The 26,863-nt window shown below is 34.1% G+C and overlaps 2 protein-coding genes across 2 annotated transcripts in view; one reads left to right on the top strand and one right to left on the bottom strand.

Moving 5' to 3' along the window:
* Nucleotides 1-26,863, bottom strand: part of CDH18 (cadherin 18) — a gene marked incomplete at both ends in the record, with an annotated part of 338,110 nt that overhangs the window by 253,735 nt on the left and 57,512 nt on the right. The gene's annotated exons all lie outside the window — the stretch shown is intronic.
* LOC307052405 (acylphosphatase-1-like) lies at nt 14,068-14,361 on the top strand (the record flags this gene model as incomplete). Its single annotated transcript, XM_079703311.1, has 1 exon — nt 14,068-14,361. One exon carries the CDS (start codon nt 14,068-14,070, stop codon nt 14,359-14,361), a length of 294 nt encoding a protein of 97 aa, XP_079559437.1.

Raw genomic sequence — 26,863 nt, 5'->3', positions numbered from 1 at the left:
GAAACCCATAATTCTAAAAGTGACATGTACCACAATGTTCATTGCAGCACAATTTACAAAAGCCAGGACATGGAAGCAACCTAAGTATCCACTGACAGATGAATGGTTAAAGAAGATGTGGCATATATATATCTATATATATATATATCTATATATATATATATATAATGGAATATTACTCAGCCATAAAAAGAAATGAAACTGAGTTATTTGCAGTGAGGTGGATGGACCTAGAGTCTGTCACACAGAGTGAAGTAAGTCAGAAAGAGAAAAACAAATACCAAATGTTAACACTTACATATGGAATCTAAAAAAAAAAAAAAAAAAAAAAAGGTTTTGATGAACCTAGGGGCAGGACAGGAATAAACACATAGACATAGAGAATGGACTTGAGGACACCAGGAGGGGAAGGGTAAGCTGGGACAAAGTGAGAGAATACCACTGACATATATACACTACCAAATGTAAAATATATAGCTAGTGGGAAGCAGCCTCATAGCACAGGGAGATCAGCTTGGTGCTTTGTGACCACCTAGAAAAGTGGGATAGGGAGGGTGGGAGGGAGACACAAGAGGAAGGGGATATGAGGATATATGTATACATATAGCTGATTCACTTTGTTATACAGCAGAAACTAACACAATACTGTAAAGCAATTATACTCCAATAAACATGTTAAAAAAATTTAAAAGACCTAATGCAGCTATAAATAAATACATATAAAATATAGAAAAAGACAATATAAGGAAAGAACTATTCTTATGGGGAAATGAAGGCATCTGAAAAATAAATAATAGTACATCAGGAAAAGTTTAACTTATTTCTTGAAAACACATAGGACATAATCAGGGACAAAATTCTGATGGGAATCACTCAGCTAGATTCAACCAATTAAATCATTTCAAAACTGCTTTTTTGGAGTTTTTCTAAAAAGGAGTAAAAATACATTAGCAAAATATGAAAAACACAGCTTTCAAAGTTTCACACTTCATTAGTAAATTAACTACTAAAAGAAGCAGTAGAATGAGTTGCATAGAGACAGTTGCATGCATGTATGAAAGTGAATTTATTCATTTATTTATGTCTCTTGTCACATCATTTTAGCACCTACAAGAAAAGATTTATCATTTATGCAGTAGACATCTATGCAACATTGATAGAGCAGTCTGTTTCACATTCTCCAACTTTGCCTCTATCCATGACCAAAGCACAGCAAAGTAAAGCAACAAATTCATTGAACAAATGTTTCTAAAACCTTTTCTGGAACTTTCATGTTATTAAATTAACAAAAGGTGAGATCGTTTTAATAGCTATTGCTATACTTTATATAAATTATAAATATATATATTATAAATATAATTAATTAAAAACACTTGAGGGCAAGGTTTAAGCCTTCTAACAGCTAATTTTTGAAAGACAAAACAATGGTGACAATTAACTCTTTTCCTCAGGATATATTCGCATACTCTTTTATATTTTTAGAGAGCTAAATTTGAAATTATTTAGTCTTGGATTAAAGGTTCACATTAAAAAGAGTTAACTATATATATATTTTTAAATAGGCATATGGATGTAGACCAGAAACAGAAATATGTAAAAGAAGTAGTAAAGTTGTCAGTCTAAAGCATCTGTTAAAAAATTATATGTTCTGTGCTTTATACTGATTATGCTAAATAATTCAAATAAAAGATAAATGTCAGTAGTTTTATGGCTTTAGATTTTAAAACTTGAAGCTGACTTCACATTTTTAAAGTTTTGAGAATTAACATATAACTTAGCATGTTTCAGAAGTTATGTCTAATTAGAAAATAAATGTGCAATACAATCAGTGAACTGTATTTTTCACCAGTATTTATATTACTGTACAACACAGTCAAAGATACATCAAAATATTTTAACTATGTATTTGGATTACATAAGTTGTTGATAATACTCAGTTTGAGTGTTTTACTAAGGTAGATGATCACTTTATTAATGGATTTTTTTAAATCTCTCATCTGGCCTGCTGGAATCTTGAAATGAGAGTTACCATGTAACACTAGTGGAAACCCAGCACAGTAGCAGTAGGTCAATTGATTAATAGTTTATATGATTTTCTTTTAATTAAAAAAATCTTTTTGGAGTATAATTGTTTTACTCCAAATGTTGTGTTAGTTTCTGCTGTACAGTAAAGTGAGTCAGCTATATGTATACATATATCCCCTCCCTCTTGGACCTCCCTCCTTCCACACGCCCATCCTACTCATCTAGGTCAGGTCATCATCGAGCACCGAGCTGAGCTTCCTGTGCTTTATAGTGTGTCCCCACTAGCTTTTTTTTTTTTTTAACATCTTTATTGGAGTATAATTGTTTTACAATGTTGTGTTAGTTTCTGCTGTATAACAAAGTGAATCAGCTATATGTATACATATATCCCCATATCCCCTTCCTCTTGTGTCTCCCTACCAACCTCCCTACCCCACCCCTCTAGGTGGTCACAAATCACCGAACTGATCGCCCTGTGCTATGCAGCTGCTTCCCACTAGCTACCTATTTTACGTTTGGTAGTGTATATGTGTCAATGCTACTCTCTCACTTTGTCCCAGCTTACCCTTCCCACTCCCCGTGTCCTCAAGTCCATTCTCTACATCTGTGTCTTTATTCCTGTGCTGCCCCTAGGTTCTTCAGAAACATTTTTTTTTTTTTAGATTCCATATATATGTTTTAAAATATGGTATTTGTTTTTTTTTCTTTCTGACTTACTTCACTCTATATGACAGAATCTATTTTATACATGGTAGTGTATATATGTGATTCCTAATCTCCCAATTCGTCCCACCCTCTCAGTGATCCACCCTCAGGATTACATCTTTTCCATTGGACCTATTTTCAAATCTTTAGTTCTGTTTACAACATGCACTCTTCAACAGAGGTTGGGGGAAACACTGGCTACACTGTCTTGTTTTCCTTAACAAGTAGGTTTTAAGATTCTGGAAGAACACATGTTTTGTATTAGGTTTTGTAAGGCAAAACATGATGAATGAGTGAGTGAATGAATGAATACATGAATGAAATGGATGAGCAGTAATGAGTGCAGTAGAGGTAGAAATCTTCAGACATGGAGAGAAAACTTTTAGATACAAATAATCAAGTTATACAGATAATCAGACTAGAAATGTGCTATCTCCGAGTGTGGGCAGCAATGAGACATCAAATGAAAGGGAATGGGACTCTAGTATGTAAAGTAGGAATGCTCTGGATATAAACACAGTACTGACTTATTAACCAGTAAACTATTACATTGTAAATTTAGCTAGCTACTAGACGATTTGAGAGAGTTCTATCTTTTTTACATTAAATATATAAAAATATTTGGAAGATAAAGTTGATTTTCATCATATATAGTTCAGAAATACTACAAAGAGAATAGTAACACGGTGTTATTGTAACACACAGTGGTAGAAATATACTTTTAGAGTCATGAGATTTTGCAAAGTGAGTGATATTTTTATGCTAAAGGAGAGTTATTATACTGTCCTAAAGCAAGAGTAAAAAATCCTTGTGTATCTGATCACATAAAAACATAGGGTTAATTAATTGTTCTTTAAGGAACAGAAAAGGGGAGGAGAATGCAGAAAGAAAACATAGTCACTCAAATGAAGCAAAATGAACACTTCTCTGACATTCTTTGAATAAATTATCTCTTCCTTAGTATTAAGGAGTAACCCACAGCACTTAGAAAGTTAATGTGACACACATGAGTTCCCCTCAGAAGACTAATTATTCACCCTGGACCACATTAGGATCCAGATCTAAAAATGTATATCTTTTACTCTAATGCAGAATTCCTCACTGAGATAATATTCTATCCTTTGGGGACGAATAACTCTAAAAGGTTAAGAAGATGGTGTCAGAGCAATTAACTTTGAAAGTTGCTTTTAGTTAGGACTTCAAGCTATATTATAAAGAAAGGTCACTAACTTAAAATTGTGATACTTTGGACAACATAATTTATGCATTTTTATGAGTAGGAAATCTATTTACAATAATAATTCCAGTAGAAACAGTCAGAAATATTATATGGTAATTCCATTATAATCATTTTCTCCACCACATAAATTACAAGTGATGCAATGTGAGATCTATGTGAGGATCATAGGAAAGGCATGCCATTAAAACTTATTATGCATCTCTCATTCCAGAATGTGTTATATTTTAAACTATAAGCAGATAAAACAAAATTCAATTGAACTCTTAATAAGTAATTGATGCAAAGGAAAAACACATTGAAGAGTAACAGCCTATTGGTAATTAACACATCAGCCTCTTCATGCAAAAAAAAAAAAAGGAATACATAACCATCAGTTTTAATTACGCATCAATACGTAAAAAGGTATGTTAAAAACAGTAACAGTAAAGCATTGTGTTCAACCACAAAGCTAATGTTAATCAATTAAAAGGTTAAGAAATTAGATGAGGGTAAGAAAATAAGGTTTGCATTTGTTTAGCTATAAACATCCAAGGTCTTTGCAAACATGCAAAGGTCACATGTTGAATTTTAGTTTCTAGCTTTTAACTGCTTTATTGGTAGCGAAAGAGAGGCATGGACATATATACACTACCAAACGTAAGGTAGATAGATAGTGGGAAGCAGCCGCATAGCACAGGGAGATCAGCTCGGTGCTTTGTGACCGCCTGGAGGGGTGGGATGGGGAGGGTGGGAGGGAGGGAGATGCATGAGGAAAGGGATGTGGGAACAGATATATATGTATGACTGATTCACTTTGTTATAAAGCAGAAACTAATTAAAAAAAAGAAAAAAAAGAAAAGGAAACAAGTGAATGAAAAAGAGGAAGGGAAAAGGAGCAGAAAGGAACACATTTTTAACTATTATAACCCCTGAATCGCAGCTTAGGGCTATTAACACACAAGATGGAAAACTACAAAATACCTCTATAAAGTCTGAAGTTGTTTTAATTCTGTAGGCATCAGCTTTACTTCAGAGAGCCCCATTCAGGTGCGCCAAATATTTGGGCAGTGCAGGAGGCATTCAGTGGTTGAGAATTTCGCTATTAATTTCTGGGAAGCCTCAAAAAGTGACCAATTGATTAGAATTGAAGGGAGATATATGTAAGACACAGGAGTACCTATTATCTGTCAGAGCTCATGTCTTCTTTTGTCTCCCAGTCAAGGTCTAGTTGAGAAAGGGGTGGCTCTGGCAGCTGGTTTTAAAGAAAAAAAAAAAAAAACTCACAGAATACTAAACATTATTATAATTCCATAAAAATACTGGCCCAAACACCTGCCCACACATTCCAGTGTGCTGCGATTTTATCCCCATTTAAATTTCTCCATCACTGTTCATTTTAGCCCCTTTTCCTTGTTAAGAAAGCAGTAATTGCACTGAGAAGGGAGGGCAAAGAAAGATAATGGAAGTATGAGTAGCTTCAGTCCTTTGGAAAATGCATCTGACAATAAAATGTAAGAGTCTCATTTGATCTGTCAATCACTTTGAGGAGTTTATTCATCCAACAAACATTTTTTGGAATGTCCACCATGTGCCAGTCATGGTACTCTGTACTAAAATCCATCACTGAACAAGCAGGCTGAGATCCCTGCCTGGGTAATGCCTACATTCATTCCACTGGGGAAAAGCAGACAGTAAGCAGAAAACATGACAATACACAATATGCAAGACCCACAGTTAAAAAGGAAAGAGAGAAAAAATGAAGTAATATCAGAAGTGGTCAGGTGGTAAATAGAAGTGGTGATATTAAATAAAGGAATATGGTAGGTAGAATATTTGTCCCTCAAAGATGTCTATGTCTTTATTCTGGGAGTGTTTGAATATGTTGCTTTACATGAAAAAAAAAGATATGATTGAAGTTGAGGTCTTTTGAGATGAGGAAATTACCTTGGTTTCTTTTAGATGGGACAGATCTGAATATCTGGGTCCTTAAAAGGGGAGGAATCCATCCCAGCTGGGTGATAGAGAGCAATGGAAGTGTGAGAAGGATTCAGCACTTCATTGCTGGGTCTGAAATGTAAGAGACTTTGTGTAACTCCCAAGAGACATCTCTAGAAGCGGGAAAAGCCAAGAAAATGGATTCTTCCCTAGAGCCTACACACCGTCATATGTCGATTATTTCAGTAAAGCTGGAAAAAAATGAAAGAAAGCGAAAAAGCAAAGATTCCCTAAAAAAGATGATATGGGGTATAAGTGAAAGGAGAAGTGAAGCACAAATGTTAGGTGTTTGGTCACAGTTGTTAAAAGTATGAAGTTGCAATCAACCGAGATGTGAAAGGATCCAGGCACAGGAAGTTGAAAGGAGAAGATTAGGAATTCAACTTCAGACATGCTAAATGAGATATTTCTACTAGAGATACCAGTGGAAATTCCAATAAGTCATTTGTATATGCAGCCTGGAGTTCAGAAGACAAATGTTGTTGGCTTTATAAACTTGGTACGTATCAGGACAAAGGTAGTATTTTGAGTGATGAAACACTATGATATTATCAATGAAATAAATGGAGAAAAAAATGGAAGGGCTGATGATTGAAACCTGTAGGGTTTCAAAATTCAAAAGGTAGAGGGACCAGAAGATACTGAGAAAGAACAATGAATAAAGCATGTTAGTGTCCTGGGGGAGAAAAAAAAATGGAAAATTAAGCACCTGTGTAAAATGATAACTATATAAAAATAATAATTATTGATTATTTTAGAGGCAAAAGAAATCTGAAGTTTCAGCTGGAGTGAGATGGCTTTACAACTTATGAATTATTAAAATACTAATGTGAATATATTAGCTCTGAATAACTATCCATAATTTGCTGTTCATTGAGAAAATCATATTGTAGAATAATACAGAAGACAAGATCTTATTTAGAGAAAAAATATAAATAACAATAAAACTACATATATAATATACTCCTATTTATTAACATGATCAAGTAGAAAATTAGAGAAAGATATAATCCAGGCATCTTACACTAGAGGGAAGACAGAAAAAGAGGCTACACTGCAGTGAGCTAGTCAATTTTCCTTTATATTTATTTCATAGTTTTAAGTTATTGAATGAGTATCCATTACTTTTTAGTATAAATGTTGCTGCTGTTATTAAACAAGGATTCTGGGTTTTATTAAGGCCAATTGTGTGGTAAAGCCATAATATATTGCAGCCGTTTCTCAAAACAGTAAGAATAATTAGAAAATCTCAGGTACCATTTGGTCTCCATGCATAGCCTTTAATCTTTGTTTACTTCTCATTCTGAGATGTTTAAGCATTTGGTCTTTCTTATGGTCATGCCTCAGGGTGCTAAATTCTGTCCTGAATTCAGCCACATCTCTCAGTCTACGGTATTAAGTTGCCCAGCATTGCTAGCTAAAGCTTACTCATAAATGTCTGCATGTTTAGTCCGTCTTGAAATTTTTGGATATGTATCCCTTCCCATCTCATATGTCCCTCACCTAAGCTTTATTATTTCTACAACTCTATTTAGCTATCCCTCTGGCCTTGTGCTTATTCTAGGTTAAAAACCAATTTGATGTAATTAAAGGGGAGAAATTAATTGCAACCCCACTATGTAACAAGCAGTATGCTGAGACGAGTCATAGAGAGCTATAAAGTTATAAAGATTTTTAGCACAGTGAGCAATGAAGATCATCAGACCCACAAAGTAGTCAGCGTTCTGATAGAGGTATGAGTTGAAACCAACTTTCTGTTGCTGGAAGTTTTCCCCAAAGGGTGCTGACTCTCAATTTATAGACGTATTTCTCCATTTCTATAAAAAGATGAAAAATTTTCAATTTAAAAAAAAAAATTCTCATCAAACTTTTTCCTTAAGCATTTGCATTCTGGATTTAACCCTAACACTCAACAGAAATTGTTCTAAGGTCAGCAAACATATCCTGGTTATTGAATATGTTAGTGAATAACATATTTTTTAAAGGAAAGGGCCATTTTAAGAACAAGATGATGCTAATTCAACACAGGACACAGAGTGCAAAACTCTCAAATATTGAGTGTTCACTCTGGAAATGCAGAAATGGGAATAGTGAAGTGTTTTTGTTTTTGTTTTAATGGAATTAACTGTGGATTGAGGATCAATGAGGAAGACAGTACGAGCTGTCTTGCTAAGTTTTTCTGTGCTGGAATATGAAGTTATTCCACACAGCGTTGAGCCCACATAACTCTGCATGTTGAAATAAAAATTATGCGGTCTACAATTGTGCACAGATTTTCCTCTCAGTTAAGCTTGCTAAGGATAGAAATGATATTCAGAAACTTTTAAACCATAAAATCCAAGTTGCTCAGTTACAAGCCTGAACTCATTCTGTATCTTCTGTATCTTCTGTTGTGTTTATCATCAGATTGAATAACCAGAGCTATCCTACTCTCCTGTCACTCACGATGAAATTTTATGTATTAATACTGATTCTTTCTTCATTTCTCCTTATTGAAACTTTCTAAATTCTTTGATTCCATCTCCTTAAAACCTCCCACCCCTCCACCCCCTTCTCTCCATCAGTTACCACTGAGTTAATTCATGCTCTCACACTAACTTTGATTATTGCTGTTATCCCCTAAATGTTCCTATTATCTTTCTGTTTCTGTTCCATCCACGTTCTATTCACACTACAGTTCAGTGTGTTATTTATAAAATTTGAATTTGGTCATTTCCTGAATAATCAATTTTAGAGCATCCCACCGCCTTCAGCTGGAATTCCCCTCCATCTGGCTCCTGTCTGTGTGTCCAACTTGATCTTTTCACACTTCACCATGGATACTAAACTTCAGTCAAATTAAACTAGATAATCTAGCTCCAAAAGAGCCAGACTGTCCACAGCTGATCCCCTTCAAACTCGATATTTTCTATTTATCTGCCCAGAGATAAGTAGTTTCCTATCTTTTCTGAAGTATCCTTTGAACTTTTCATTCAAATAAGCTGCCATTCCTTTGTGATTCCAAAAAAAACCTTGTTTACCTGTCATTCAACACTTACTGCTTTTTTTCAATGAAATTCCCCAGCTCTCCCAATTTACTTGACTCTCATTGAGGGCAAGAGCCACATTTCATTTGTTTTCATGTTTCCAGTACCCAACACACATCTTTTCAATGAATATTACCAAAAAATGAAATATGATTGTTAACATTTTCACAAATAATTTCATGATACATTATTGTGTACCAAATAGGAAATAAAGAAATTACAAAGTTATAAAATAGAATCAAGATATTAAAATAATACCAAGAGGAAACTTGGTTTAACAAGAAGGAATGAAGAGATCTTAAAGTGGAGAGTGGAAAGGTAAACATTTTTTTAAAAAACACCTAAAAAATCAACTTAGACAACTGACTAAAGCAAGATTAATAACATTGTAAGATGGGTTTTATAAGGTTATTTGACTAAAAGGTATGACGGAAGTAGAAAAAAATGGAATGGGCAGATAAACGCAATTATACTGTTGCAAAACAAAGAATGTGGCTCACCACCCAGTTCTACAAGGATTAAGGCATTAGCCACTGCAGCTGCTGACGGACATTGCACCCTGAGAGGAGCTCGGGATGAAAAACAGGATGAGGCACTCTGTGCTTTGGAAAAACAGGCCCCTTAGTTAGTTTGGTGTATACCTCAGGAAGAAATTTAATGTACCCAGATTCTTGCATTTTTTCATATATAGAAAAGCATTAAAACATTACCTGAGATATCTGTTCTTTGTAACAGTAATCTTTTACTAAGATGTATGAATTAAAAAAAATATATTGGGGTATAGTTGATGTACAATGCTGTGTTAATTTCAGATGTACAGCAAAATGAATCAGTTATATATACACATATATCCATTCCTTTTTAGATCATTTTCCCATATAGGCCATTACACAGTATTGAGTAGAGTTTCTTATTAAGAGCTCTACAGTAGTTCCTTATTAGTTGTCTATTTTATACATAGTAGTGTGTATATGTCAATCCCAATCTTCCAATTTAACCATCCCCCCTTACCCCGTGGTAACCATAAGTTTATGTTCTACATCTGTAACTCTATTTCTAAGATTTATGCTTGACTGAACTTACTTCCTAGCCAAAAATCATATATATCCTGGCTTCTCCGATATCCCTTTGGAACAGTCTCCTCAGAAGGGTTACTGGGGGGCTGTATCCCACGGCAGTCTTCAGTAAGACCCTGAACAAAACTTAAACTCATAGCTCTTATGTTGTGTGCTTTTGTTCCAGTAGACACTGTCATGAAGGTATTGAATTTGTGAAGGGGAAAATTTGAAGGGTGAAGTGGAAGTTGAAAAGCAGGCAGTATCATGTGTGAAGTGGGCAGAGGGAATAGTGTAGCAAACATGAAGTGTCAGGTGTGAAGTGGTACAATATTGATTCCAAATAGACTTTTATACGTCGTGAATGTACATTGTTTGGCACTAGAACAAACATGACAACTTAATAAAGTGATGCATAACTTTAAAAAGTCAATAGAAGAATTAAGCAGAATTATTAAAAAAGATGAATAAACCATGAGAAGGTAGAAAGGAATGTTAGAGAATAAAAACCGATAAGACAAAGTAGGAACAAAACCAATATTACCAATGTCTACCAACCCTATCAATCATCATATTAAATGCAAATATACCATAGACTTCAGCAAAAATGGTGGAGTAAGGACAACTAAAAATTTCTCCTCCATAAAAACAATGAGAACACTGGCAAAAAGTTGTAAGAATCAACTTTTTCAGAGCTCTGGAAATTAACCAAAGACTTACAGAATTCCAGGGAGAATGTAAGCAAGAAAAACAGCTGAATCTTTGTGTGAACTGTTAGGTTTGGTGGTCTTTCAATTTCCCCCACTTTCATCCTCCCCCCTCCCCCTCAGCTCCACAGTAGTCTTGGAAAGTAACATCCTGAAATTGCAGTGAAAACCCACAAGGAAGAGTCTAGGGCCAGATAACCTCACAGGTGATTTCCACCAAACACTGAAATAATTAACATCACTTCTTTGTGAAGTTCTCCAAAAAAATAATTTACAACTCATTGTATGAGTCCAGCATTATATTGACACCAAAACCTGATAGAAATATCACAAAAAGAGAAATCTACACATCAATTTACCTTATAAATATAGGATACAACAATCCTCAACAACTACTAGCAAATCAAATTCAGCAACACACAAAAAAAGGATTATACACAGTGATAAAGTGTGATTTATCCAGGAAAGCAAGGTTGCTTAAAACATACTAAAATCAATCAATATCATAAAACATACCAATATTATATGATTATCTCACAGATTCTGAAAAAAAACATTTGACAAAATCTAACACCCTTTCACAATAAAAATAATAAATAAACGAGGGATAGACGGGAATATACTCAACCTGATAACATACATCTACAATAGACCAACAGTTACCATCATAATTAATAGTGAAAGACTGAAAGCTCTCCTCCATGTATCAAAAGCAAGACAAATGTCCACTCTTGACACTTCTAGTCATCCTTACACTATAGGTTCTAGCAAGGGCAACTAAGGAAAAAATAATGCATCCATTAGTCATTAGGGAACGCAAACTAAAATTGCAAAGAGCTGATACTTCATCCTCACTAGGATGGCTGAAATTTTAAGAAGATAAAAAATACAAGTGTTGACAAGGATGTGGAGAAATTAGAATTCTCATACATTGCTGACATAATTGTTAAATGATGTTGTCATTTAGAAAAAACATTTAACAACTCTTTAAAGAATTACACATATAGTTACCATATGAGCCAGTAATACTAGTTTTAGGTATGTACCCAAGAGAAATGAAAACAAATTTCAAACAATCTCTAAAAAAATGTGATTGCCAGGGACTGGGGGGTCAGAGGAGAAAAGGAGAGTGACTACTAATGAGTATGAGGTTTCTTTTTTGGAGCAATGCAAGTGTTCTGGAGTTAGAGAGTTGTGATGGTTGTGCACCTCTGCATATATGTTAAATGCCAAAGAACTGTACACTTTTAAAAAGACAGATATTATATTTTGTGAATTACATCTCAATAAAAAACTAATAAACTACATAAATATACTAAATACACCAATTAAAAGGCAGAAACTGTTAGATGGAGTTAAAAAATAACTCAGCTACATGCTGCCTGCACTAATGTACTTTAAATTAAAATACATAAGAAGGCTGAAAGTAAAAGATGAAAAATGATATACAGGCTAATTATAAGTATAAAAAAGCAAAGCTTATGAATATCAGACAAATTATACTTCAATACAAAGTATATTACAAGAGATAAGGGAGACCATTTCATGATTTATCAAGAGCAAAAACAAATCCAAAATGTGCATAAACCTAATTATAGAACACAACAATTCATGAAGCAAAAATTGACATAATTAACAGGAGGAATAGGGTAATACAATTAAAGGTGATATATTTAACACCTCATTCTCAGTAATTGATAGAATAAATGTACAAAATTATAAAGGAGGGAGAAAACCTTGATTATGCTATCTATCAATTTAACAAAATTGCTTACAAAACATTGTGCTCAACAACATATTCTTGTCAAGCTCACAAGGAACATTCTCCAAGAGAGACCACATGCTTGATTATACAAGTAACAATAAATTTCAAAAGGATATAAACTTACAGATTATGCTATCTGATGAAAATGGAAAAATACAAATGAATCGAAACAAGATATATAGAAAATGACAAATATTTGGAGTTAAATAACACACCTCTAAATAAACCATAAGCCATAAAGAAGTCAGAAGAAGATTTAACAAAAATAAATAAATGGGACTCCCTCAAGCTTAAAAGCTCTTACACAAAGAAGGAAACTATCAACAAAATGAAAAGGTCACCTACTGAATGGGAGAAGATATTTGCAAACTATATATCCAATAAGCAGTTAATATCCAAAATACATAACTCATTTTACTCAACATCAAAAAAAAAACCCTTATTAAAAAATGGGCAGAGGCCCTGAATAGACATTTTTCCAAAGAAGACATACAGATGGCCAAAAGGCACATGAAAAGATGCTCAGCATCAATAATCATCAGGGAAATGCAAATCAAAACCACAATGAGATATCACCTCACACCTGTCAGAATAGCTATTATCAAAAAAAACAACAAATAACAAGTGCTGGCAAGATGAGGAGAGAAGGGAACCCTCATGCACTGTTGGTGGGAATGCAAATTGGGGCAGCCACTATGAAAAATAATATAAACATTCATCAAAAAATTAAAAATAAAACTGTCAGATGATCCAGTCATTCCACTCCTGGGTAGTTATCTGAAGAAAACAAAAACACTAAATAGAAAAGACATATGCACCCCTATGTTCTTGGCTATTTACAATAGCCAAGATATTGGAAGCAACCTCAATGCTTATCAAGAGATGAATGGATAAAGGAGAGGTGGTGTATATACAAACACACAATGGAATATTAGCAATAAAAAAAAAGAATGAAATCTTGTCATTTGCAGCAACATGGATGGACGTGAGTGTATTATGCTATGAAATAAGTGAAACAGAAAATACAAATACTGAATGATTTCACTCATATGTGGAATCTAAAAATGAAAACAAATGAACAAAAATAACAAAACAAAAACAGTTATAGACACAGAGAACAAACTGGTGGTTGCCAGAGGGGAGGTAGTGGAGAGAGAAAAGAAGATGAGGTGAGGGGGATTAAGAAGCATAAACGTCCAATTGTGAAATAAATGAGTCACAGGTATAAAATGTACAGTGAGGGGAATATAGTCAATAACAATGTAATATTTTTGTTTGGTGACATAGAACTAGACTTATCGTGGTGATCATTTTGAAGTGTATAGAATTACTGAATCACTATGTTGTATAATAGGAACTAACATAGAGTTGAAGGTCAATTATATTTCAAAGAAAACAAACAAGCAAACTCATGGTAATAGGGATCCAACTTGTTGTTACCAGAGGTAGATGTAGGGAGAGTGGGAATTGGATGAAGGCGAACAAAAGATACAAACTTCTGGCAACCGGGGGAACCATTGGCCTAGTGGTCTCCGGGGTAGTCCACCAGAGAGGAGGACGAGGTCTGAGCATGAGTATGGCAGAAGGGGACACCCTGATATCAGTGGATTTTGAAGTTTTGGGGAAAGTACAAGGTGACTTTTTCCGCAAGTACACTCAGGCTGAGAGTAAAAAGCTCAGATTAGTAGGCTGGTTCCAGAACACTGGCCAGGGCATGGTACAAGGACAATTGCAAGGCCCCACCTCCAAAGTACGTCATATGCAGGAATGGCTTGGGACAAGAGGAAGTCCCAAATCGCACACTGACAGAGCAAGCTTCAACAATGAGAAAGTCATCTTAAAGTTGGATTACTCAGATTTCTAAATTGTGAAATAACAGTCTGAATTTAAATTTTCCGAGATACTCAGTGGTTTTGTTTTTTTTTATTTTTAATAGAGATAGAAATATTCTGTGTTCAATATTAGAATTTGTCAGCAAGTTATTTTAGTATCAGATATTTGAGAGTTACTGTATATTATGTGTATGATGGAAGGATTACAACTGTACACAATTCTAATCAATAAAAACACAGAACCTTCTGTGTAAGTTAAAAAAAATACAAACTACAGTTACAAGATAAATAAGTACCAGGGATGTAATGTACAACATGATAAATATAATTAACACTGTGGTATGTTATATATCAAAGTTGTTAAGAGAGTCAATCCTAAGAGTTCTCATCACAAGGAAATTGTTTTCTTTTTCTTTAGTTTTGAATCTATATGCGATGATGGGTAGTCACTAAACTTATTGTGATAATCATTTCCTAGACGTATGTAAGTCAAATCATTATGCTGTGCTTATACACTGCAGTACATCAGTTATATCTCAAAAAACCTGGAAGGAAAATCACAGAGAATTAACAACACATTGAATTGAAATATAGGGAAAACACAATATATCAAAAAGTATGGAATGCAGCTAAAGCTATGTTTAGAGAGAAATTTATGGTTTAACTGTATATACAATTGACCCTTGAACAACATGGGATTGGGGGACTGAAAATCCACAGATAACTATAGTTGGCCCTCCATATCCATGGTCCTGTATCTATGGATTCAACCAACCATGTATTGTGTAGTACTGTAGTAAGTATTTATTGAAAAAGCATCTGTGTATAAGTGGACCCATGCAGTTAAAACCTATGTTATTCAAGGGTCCACTGTATTACAGAAAGTGCCCAAAAGCAGTGATTTAAACTTCCACATCAAGAAGATAGAAAAAAAGAGAAAATTAAACTTCAGGAATGTAGACTAAAAAACAAAAAATACAGTTAAGAAAAGACATTTTAAAAGGGAAAAAAAAAGACAAATGAAGAATATTTTATGAGTCAAAATTTACTTATTACAAGAAGTTCTTAAATTTACAAAATCCTAGCAAGACAAAAACATAAAATTTTTAAAATAAAGAAAAAGAAATTTCCCAGTATCAGGAATCCCATGACAGATAACACAAGCATTAAAATGTCAATAAGAAAATAAATAAAAATAAGCTTCTACCAAAAATGTTAACTCATTTGAAATGGACAAATTTCTTAAAAACACAATTCATCAAAACTGACTAAAAAAAATGGAAAAAAGTTTTTTTTTGTTTTTTGGGGGTTTTTTTTAGTTTACATATTTATTTTTTTACATTATTTTTTACATTCATCGACTTTCAAAAAGCATTTGAGGCAACTTACAATAAAACTTCTGGTCCAATAAATAGAAGAGCCAAAAGATAAAGAAGAAAGGTTAAAATTACAAAGAAAAGGAAGAGAGAAAGAATGCTATTAAATAATCCTGGTTGAATGTTGCTAAATCAATTAAATATGAAGTTTAGTTTAGAACTTCCCACACAACCAAGTCAGAAAAGGCCACATAAGGAATCTGATATATAGTTAGTTATATTTTAAAGTAATTGTTTTTATAATCTACATCCTTGCTATAAAGAAAACTTTAAGCCAGTATTTCACAAACTCAACACTTTTGATAGTTTAGACCACATAATTCTTACTGAGAGAGGCCATCCTGCATGTTGTTGGATGTTTGCTAGAATTCTTAGCCTATACCACTTTGTGCCAGTAGCATTTTCTTCCAGTCTCTAGACATTCCTAAATTTTACCTGTGGAGCAAAATTATCACCAGTTGAGAACACCTGCTTGAGCCACAGACAATTTCACCAGTGGATGTTTTTAAACATTTAAGGCAATGTTAAACATTTAAGGCAAAAGAAAATACCAACATGACATAGCTCCTTCCAGAAAATAGAGACTGCTTCCAAATATATTTTATGAAAACAATGTTATTCTGATATTAAACCAAGAAACTGTTAGAGTCCAATACCCCCTTGTAAAAAGAAATGGAATATTTGTCATTACATATTAATTAGCAAATCAAATTCAGAATTATATGAAATGAGTAGCATACCATGAGCAAGTGAAGTCTATCACATTAATGAAAAGTTTGTTTTGCACTCAAAAACCAAACAATGAAATTAACCACTTTAACATAATTAAGGGGAATAATTATATGGTTATCTCAATGAATGCACAAAAGGCATTCAACAGAAGTCAATGTGCATTCATGATATACTCAACACATTAAAAATAGAAGGAAACTGTCAACCTCATAATCAGTACTTAAACAGGTAAAGCTAACCATCAGACTTTGTCATGAAAGACAAATATACAAATACCTTTCCTGCTAAGACTGAGAAGGTAAGTACATGCATTTTTACTACTTATATTCAGAATTGTATTGAAAGTCTTAGACATTACAATAAAACAAAATAAAAACAAAAAGAAAAACTATACAGATTAGAAGGAAAGAAGTAAACCTCCCTGTACTCACAGATAATATGTTCATCTCCCTGTAAAATACTAAGGAATCTATGTATATAGACACATAGACACACACACACACACACAGAGTACACTTCTGGTGAATTTAACAAAGTCAGAGGATTCAAAGACAGTATTTAAAAATTGAATGCATTTCTACATACTAGCAACAAACAAAATTAAAACATTTAGCAATACCATTTATGAAAGCACCCAAAAGCCTAAATACTTAGGAATAATTTTTTTTATTCATTTATTCTTTTTGCGATATGCGGGCCTCTCACTGTTGTGGCCTTTCCCGTTGCAGAGCACAGGCTCCAGACATGCAGGCTCAGCGACCATGGCTCATGGGCCCAGCTGCTCTGCGGCACGTGGGATCTTCCCGGACTGGGGCACGAACCCGTGACCCCTGCATCAGCAGGCAGATTCTCAACCACTGCACCACCAAGGAAGACCAGGAATATATTTTTTTAAAGATATGTGAAGTTCTCTTTACTGAAAACTACAAACTACTGCTAATTATTTTTTTTTTAGAACAGAACAAAAAGAAAGCTCTAGCATATTCATAGATTGGAAGTGTCCACAAAATTATATATTCTTTTTTGCTAAAATTGATCTATAGGGTATATGAAATACTAATCAATACCACCATGGGCCTGTTTGTACAAATTGACAAGCTGATTCTAAAAAATATATGGAAATTACCAATGACTTATAATAGTCAAAGTAGTTTGGGAAAAGAGAAACGTAATTGGCAGATTTCCACTATTTGATTTCAGGTCTCAAAAGAAAACTACATTGGTGTAAATACAGACATACAGGTTAAAGAGACAGAATAGAGAGTCAAAAAATAGATCCCACATACTTATATATTATAACTTAAATTTCAACAAAGGTCATAACAAAACTTCATAATTTAATTTAATGAAACACTGTAATTTAATAGGGACATTTCTTCAAAAATTTAAGGAAAAGAAGCTGATGATGTCCAAAATTCTAATAGCAAGATGCCAGCTAAGAAAATGACTCACCTCAAACACATTCTAACTTTTATACAAAAAGTGGAAGGATGACATGGCCTGCGGAAAAGAGAATCCTGAGGGTGGTGTCATGAAAATTATTCCTACACCTTGAGACCTAATTAAGGAACTGCCAGTATTTGCCTGACAGAATTTCAAATTTGCTATGGACCAGTGACTCCCTTGTGTCTCCAATTTTGTCCTTTCTGAATATTTATTAGTTTTCTTATGCCTCTCCCATCATTGTGTATGTGGTGGGCAAATGATATCTTTAGATTTTCACAGAATGGCAGATCAAGAAGAACTATACTGGAGGATATGTGCTTAAGGACCTACACCCAAGGAGCCTCATCTACAGCTGGTCTTGAACTAGATGACAAAATGCTGGGTGTTGAGCTAACACTATAATGGGATGATCCTTATGGGGACCCTGGGTGGAAATGAGTGTATTTTGTAGGAAAAACATGAATCTCTGGGGTGTCAGTGAGCAGACTGTGATAGGCAGCTATTGTAATTACCCATAATGATTATCATCTCCTGCTGTTTACACACTTATATAATCCCCATTCTAAAGTATGAATGGGACACAGTAACTCCTTCTAATTAGATAAAAGTGATGGGATGTCATTTGGAAAAAATATTTATAAAAAGACATTGGCTTCGGTCATGTGTGTCCATTCTTGTCATGTGCAACTCTTTGTTACTTTCTTTCCTTCTTGGAACCCTGAGGGAAGCAAGCTATCATGCATGAGAATCCCTGGCAAAAAAACTGATATTTCCTGCCAGTACACAGCATGGACCTGAGGCCTGCTAACAGATGTGTGAGTGAACTTGGATGTGGATTTTCTGCACACTTTTTCCTTAAGATGATTGCAGCCCCAGCAGACAACTTAATCATAGGCTTCTGAAAGATTTTGAATCAGAGACACCTAGAGAAGCCAAGCCTGAATTTCTGACTTGCAGAAACTATGAGATAATAAATCTTTGTTGTTTTAAGTCACTGAGCACTGGGGAAATAATTAATCCACTGCTGAAGCATAAGGCTATATCTCAAAACAGTATGCTGAATAAAATGAGCCAAATGCAAGAAAGCATATATATTTGTTCCATTTGTATAAAAGTATAGACTAGATAAAACTAAGTTATAGTTAGATAAATCAGATCAGTGGTTATCAGAATGAGGGGTGCAAGTGATTGAGTGCAATGTTTTAATTATCTTGATTGGGATGGTTTACAGAGTTTTCAAATGTCTTCAAAGTATGCACTTATTATATGTCCCTTGTATTGCATGTAAGCATAACTCTTTCTTATTATTAACAATTATAAAAATGTATTAACCATCAAGAATATACTGCAATGGTTACTACATAAAAATGTAATCATTGATATAGTATCCCTGCCATTGAGCTTACAATCTAAAATGAAATACAACAAGAATGTTGTAAAGCCTACCTCAAAATTTCCTCAACTTACTAATGGTTATTTTGGCAAATGAATGAGGTAAAATGACCCATCATTTCAGGTGCAATGTTAATAAGGTTTTGAACATGACCCTTTTCACTTATACCCAGACATTGTTCTTAATTATGTTAGGTCTGGTAAGAAAAAAGAATACTTAGAAATTTGGTAAGAACAATGAATTATTTCAAGTTGCCTTGTAGGACTTAAAACTTAGAGCTTGAAAATAGAAATTCTACCTTCAAAAGTAAAGGTTTATAATTTTTCTACAGCTTACTAGAAAAAGAAATGCTCAGATTCTTTTCCATTCTGTATTCTCTTTGTGGGATCTATTTGACTAATCTTCCTTTAAAATGTTCCTTCCAAGCTCTTATAAAACTAAATCCAACAATTAATTAATTAGTATTTGGAGACAACTTTGGATTGATAGAACTCTACTGTCACTCTTTTTCTTACAAACAATATAGAAACCACATTTATTTTGCAGTTACTATACTCTCTAAATGCCCGTGTCCTATTAATGTCATTTTATTGGGTTGACCAAAGATGTTATGGAACGAACTTTTTGGCCACCCCAATACATGAAAGAATAGACTCTGCTGATGTGAACAAATTAAGGGGAGATAGTCCTGGATTATCCCCATGTGCCCAATGTAATAAGTGTTCTTATAAGAGAAAGAAAGAGGCAGGAGAGTAAAAGAAAACATGTGATGACAGAAGCAAAAGTCAGTGAGAGAGACACAGAGAGAGAAATATTTGAAGATGCTATAATGCTTGGCTTAAAGATTTAGGAATGGGTTACAAGTCAAGGGAAGTAGGCAGCTTCTGGAAGCTTGGAAAGAAACAGATTTTCCCCTGGAGCCTCCAAAAGGAATGCAGCTATGTTGCCACTTAAAGTTTAAGACTTCTGATCTCCAGAACTGTGAGATAATAAATTCATGTTATTTAAGCCACTAAGTTTGTGATAATTTGTTATGGCAGCAGTAGGAAAATTATACAGGTGCCTGCGTCATATATCCTGCTAAAAGACTGACATTATTTTCTTACAGTAACTCGATGAGGCGATGAGTTAAATACTATTTTTACACCCCTATTTTTTAAATTAACAAACCAAATCATGTGGCCATTAATTAATTTTTCACAAGGTTACAAAGTTATTAAGTAAGACAATTTAGATTTGAATCCTTTAACTTCAGAACCTGGACTCTTACACTTTAGCCAAATGACATTATTACATATACACAAATATAGTTAATGAAAAGTCTAAATGTCCTAAATTATAGATACATTTTCACATCTTCTGCAATAGTCATATGTTAAATATCCAACTTATTTAAGCTTAAACATTAATTATATGTCTCCTCTTGAATGTGAACAATCGAAGATTGATGAATTGTATAATATTTCTATTATACTTTTCTTCTGATATTCTTAATGTATCCTATATTATTTACATAGATCCCATCTATATATACATGATTGGAGAGTACATAAAAGTGATTTCATCTGTCTATTTTATATGTCAGCAGCTATATATTGAACACTTACTAAGCACCAACTAACTTTAACAACTATTAAGGACTAGGCAATATAAAAGTAAGTGCAAATTCAAGGACAAATAAAATGGCATTCGTGCTTAAGTTCTAGAGCCTACAATACAAGATCAGATCAGGATAAGTCTGAAGAGGTTGGTAGGGGTCAGGTTCCTGAATGACATGTCAAGGAGTTTAAAGGTTTTTATTGAAAAAAGAAAAAAAACTCTGAGCAATTATGTTGACCTTGGAAGGGAGGTGTATATATATAGAGAGAGAGCAAATGACAGAAGCAAAATTGAATTTTAGAGTGATAAAGCAATGTAGAATTTGATTTAGAAGGGGCAGACTGCAGAAAGCCTGACAAGTTAAGAGGCTACACACACACACACACACACACACACACACACACACACACACAGGTTTGAGATGCAACACAGGGACACATTAGAGAGACAGTAAATAGGCATTATATTCAAAACCTAAAAATGGATTGATTTTATAACATAAGAAAGAAGAGGTAAAGTCATGGGTGGCAATTTGTTTACTAACTCGGAGACTGGGAGGATTATGTCTTTTACAGGTGAAAAGTAATGCAGGAGACACTAAAATGTAGGTGATGGTTTTAAAAGAGAAGACACAAATATGATAATAGTTGGGGAAAAATGAGTTTTGAGCTATCTGGAAACTCATAAGTAGATCTGGGCAGTAGAGAGATAAATGGTACATCAGAAAATAAAAGATATGGACTATAAATCTAAAGGCTCTCATAGATGGTAATTAAATCCAGAAAACAGGTAAGAGAGCCAAAAACACTTCTATAAACATCAATATTTTAGGGAAAAGCCAATAAACACTCACCTCTCACACACGTATATTGAAAAGAAAAAAAGAAAGAAAGAAATAAGTTCTTGGATCATTTTGTGGAACCCTTTCTCTACTCAACAAGATCCAGGGTATCAATCACTTGGAGATACTGCTGGTCTTCAAGAATTCCTCCAAAGCCACAAGAGTTTAGGATGGTAGGGAGGTGATGAGAAGCTAAAGCAGACAAATGCCTATATTTCGGAGCCCAAAAGCCAGGGATCAAAATCCTTGGAATGTCTGGGCACCAAAGTGGTGTTCAGAGCTGAGGCAGCAGATGCTGGGAGACTGGACAGGAGCAACAGTGAATGGGAGAGAACACTAACCAGAAAGGGAAAAGATTCAGACTGGAACAACAGGTAAACTCCCATGACAACCAGGCTGTGAAGATGAAGATGCTTGGAATGGTTACTACACCAGCTCTCTAACAAAATTATAGGAAGAGAGTTGAGTTGAAGCAGTCCAGGGGCAGGGACAGGATCCTATTATCAGATGAGATATTGATAGATGCACATGCTCTATAGAAGAAAGCTTCATTAAGTGGGGCCCACAGGAATACTACCCATGAAAACTAAGTATGTATTCACAACAACAATAAAAATTATGAAACACATGAAAAGGTGCCTGGACAAGCACAAGTGAGAAATGAAGTTGAGAAAAACTGCAGATGTACAATCAGATAAGAAAAAGACTATACTGCACGCGAACTGATTATAGGAATAAAGGATGTAATTACAAAGATGCTTGAATAACAAAAAGCCATTAAGAATGAACATACATCTGAAAGAATACCATCTGGAAATTAAAAAATAGCATAGGAATCACGTTTTTTAGTGGGTGAATTATCAGTGGATTTGACAACATACAGGAAACATGCGTGAATTGGAAGGTAAGAGTACGAATACAAAGGGGAACAAAAGCTAATTTTCTTTTCTACCTCCCAAATGCATTCGTACATTCCAGCATAATGTATTTAATTCTACCAGAGTCATTATTTATGCAAGAGGAAGAGGGATCACTGACCACAGTAGGAATTCAGAGAGATGCAAAGCATTGGTAATGGCTTATTTCTTCTTTATTTAAATAATCTGTCCACAGGTACTCAATATTGAAGAAGAAAAGAAAGAAAGGAATGAAAGAAAGAGAAATGGATCGAGGCAGGGAGAGAGAAGGGAAGGGGAAAGAGGAAATATTCATACAGGGCACAATGCTAACACTATGCTCAAATTAAAATGGAAGAAAAATGGAGTAACGAACAGCATCACATATTGTCAATGGGCTATTTTAGAAAATGAGTAGATTTAGAACAACTGGGCTATATTTACATTAAGTTAGCCCATAGACTTTTCTTTCATGTAGTCATGACAGGCTGCTACTCTTTTTCTGATTGACACCACATTAAAATATGACAATAAAAGTGGCTGCTTTGGAGTGTGACATCTTTGTAGTATTAAACAATGGAAATATTCCATAGTTTTGATTTTCTCATTTAAAAAATATATGTAATAATAACTAACAGTCAAGATAATCACAGGGATAAAGAGTCATGAGATGTCAGTAAATCACATATTCTAATGCTTAGTAACCAAAAACAAGTCCTTCAAGAGTAGATGCTATTAATAAAATACTATACAACATAACACAGTTATCCCTTGGTATCCACAGGGGATTGGTTCTACGACCTGCCTCGGATACCAAAATCCACAGACCACAAGTTCCATAGTCAGGCCCTCATATCTGTGGATTCCACAGCCCCAAATTCAACCAGCTGTGGATCTTAAACACAGTACACCATCCACAGTTGATTGAATCTTCAGCCAAAGATATGGAGGTCCCAGCTGTATATTTATTGGAAAAAACCCACATATAAGTGGGCCCAAGCAGCTCAAACATGAGTTGTTGAAGGGTCAGCTGCACTTAAATATTCACATCTCTACACAAGTATTGGAAGAAATGAAAATATTAAATTATAAAAAGGTTTATATGGATATCTTTATTTTCTCTCTTCCTACACAATGCATATTGAAGGTGTGAAAATGAGTAAAGGAAATCTCATTTAAAAAGGAGTAGTGAGGGCTTTCCTAGTGGTGCAGTGGTTGAGAGTCTGCCTGCCGATGCAGGGGGCAAGGGTTTGTGCCCTGGTCCGGGAAGATTCCACATGCCACAGAGTGGCTGGGCCCATGAGCCTGCGCATCCAGAGCCTGTGCTCCGCAGTGGGAGAGGCCACAACAGTAAGAGGAACCCTTACCTCAAAAAAAAAAAAATAAAATAAAATAAAAGGAGTAGTGAGGTTCCAAGGAGCAACTCTCACCCACACATCACTCACCACAGCTTGCAGACCCCACCAGGAAGAAAGATTTCCCCAGACCCAGAAACAACCAGCTGTCCACTGCCTTCAGCCAATGAAGAACCACTGCAGCCCTCCCCAAGTGCTTTCTTTCCTGTATAAAAGTAGCCCCTCTCCTCTGTTCATGGACCAGCCTATGGTTCAACAGAGCCTGCTTGTCCTAATTGCAATTCTCTGTTACTCCCAAGTAATACCCTTCTACCTCACTCAAAAAGATTGATAATACAAATAGCCCTGTATCTATTAAAAGACTGAAGTTGTATTTTAAACTTTTCCAAGAACAAAAATGCCTTCAGGCCCAGAGGGCTTAACTGGTAATTTCAACCAAACGTTAAAAAAATAATAATAATAAGCATTTCTACCTAAACTCTTCCAGAAAATAGAAGAGGATGGACTAAAATACTTTCCAAATCATTCTGTAATTCCACCTGATTCCAAAATAAGACAAAAATATTACTATAGAAGTACAGGTAAATATCGCTCATGAACACAAACAAATTCTAAAGAAATATTAGCAAATCAAATCCAGCAACATATGAAAGTCCAAAACATCATGACCAAGTTGCAAGTATCACAAGGATGCAATGCAAATTTAACATTTTAAAAATGAATACAATTTACCATATTAAACTAAAAATAAAAATTAAAACACACACATTTCAATAGACATAAAACAAAACACTAGCAAAATCCAACACTCATTATTGATAAAAGAAAACAAAACAAAAAAATAAAAACAAATAAATAAAAAACTACCAGCAACCTAGAAACAGAAGGAAGCATATTAATCTTATAAAGGTCATGTATGAAAAACTTACATCTAACACCTCATGATTAAATTTGAAAGATGGAATGCTTCCCCTCCTAACATCAGGAACATGACAAAAGTGTATGCTACCATCAGCTGTATTTTACATTTTACTGGAAGATTTACCCTAGGAAATAAGGTAAAAAATATAAATAAAAGGTCTCTGGATTCAAAAGAAGTAAAATTGTGTGAATTCAGAGATATTATTATTATCTATGTAAAAAATCCTATTGAATCTACAAAAATATTGTTAGAACATAAAAGTCAGTTTAGCCAGATGAAAGGATATAAGATCAACCATCAATTTTATCTCTGTATACAACTAACCAACAAACAAAAATTGAAACCAATAATATTATTTAAATAGTATAAAACTATTATATATAATTAGGAACAAATGTTAAAAAGATATGAAGTACCTGTACATGAATAAGAGAAATTAAATATGGCTAAGAAAAAATAAAGAAAACATAATTATAGGGAGAAATAACTGTGTATGGGTCAAAAGACTCAATATTTTAAGATGTCTAGCCTCCAAAATTAATCCATAGGTTTAATATATTGTCATTTAAATGCCTAGTAGGATTAACACTAACCCATTTCAAGACTAATTATAAAGTTTTCGTACTCAAGACAGTATAGTATTGCACAAAGACAGACAGATATATTAGTGAAAAACAATAGTGAGACCCTGAATATACACATAGATACATGGCCAAATGATTTTCAACAAATATGCAAAGGCAATGCAGGGGAGAATTTATATTCTTTTCAGCAAAAGAAGCAGGAGATATTGATATACATGCACAGTTAAGTAAGCATCCTTCAATAAATCTCATATATACACAAATTAACTCAAAATAAACCATAGTACTAACAGTGAAACTAAAAGTGTAAAACTGGAAAAAATATTTAAATACTTTGTGACCTTGAGTTAGGCAAAAAAAAAAAAAAATTGATATAATATCAAAAGCATGATCCATTCAGGGATATATTGATAAACTGGACTTCATCAAAATTTTAAAAATTGCTCTTTGGGTAATATTGTTAAGAGAATGAAAAAATAAGTTGTATACCGGGTGAAATTTTGTATAAGTCATATATGTCATAAAGAACTTTTCTCCAGAATATTTAAGAAACTAAATCAATAATAAAAAACAATCCAATAAAATATGTAAGTAAAATATTTGATGAAACAATTTACCAGAGAAGAAGGAATATAAGCACAAGGTAAAACACTCAACATTATTAGTCATTAGAGAAATTCAACTAAAAGTGTCATGAGATATCACAACATTTTTTTTTTTATAATAATAATAAAGACTGACCATGCCAAATGCTGGCAAGGATGTGAAGGAACACTGGGATTCCCCTACACTACTGGTGGGAATGTAAAATGGTACCGTTGCCCATTTCTTAGAAAGATTGACATACAGCACTCTATGATCCAGCCTTGACACTCCTAAGTATTTTTCCAAGAAGAAGGAAAGCATGTGTTCATATAAAGAGTTGTTCACACATGTTCTTAGCAGTTTATTTGTTATAGCCAAAACCATGAAATAGCTCAAGTCTCTCTCCATTAACAGGTGGGTGGATAAACACACCACGGTATATACACACTGTAGAATCATTTGCAGCAAAAAATCAAAACCACAACTATTTATATATGTTACACCATGGATAAATCTCAAAATAATTATTCTGATTAAAAGAAGCCAGACAAAATAGCACACTTCCTTCATGATGTCATTTATACTAAACACTGGAAAATGCAACTTATCTATGGTAATAGATGGAGCAGGCAGAAATGATTCTCAACGGCCATGAGGAAATTTGGGGGTGGTGGATATTCTGATCTTTTTGACTATGTATATGTATGACAAACCTTACAAAGTCACATGCTTAATTGAGCTTATTACATGTCACACCTTGATAAAATGCAAAAGAGCAACAAAAATGTCAACGAGGCCATAAATT

The sequence above is a fragment of the Hyperoodon ampullatus genome (genome assembly GCF_949752795.1).
Source record: "Hyperoodon ampullatus genome assembly, chromosome: 4".
Classification (NCBI taxonomy): Eukaryota; Metazoa; Chordata; class Mammalia; order Artiodactyla; family Ziphiidae; genus Hyperoodon; species Hyperoodon ampullatus.
The sequence above is the reverse complement of the archived record's forward strand: the minus strand, read 5'-3'. Positions and strand labels throughout refer to the sequence as shown.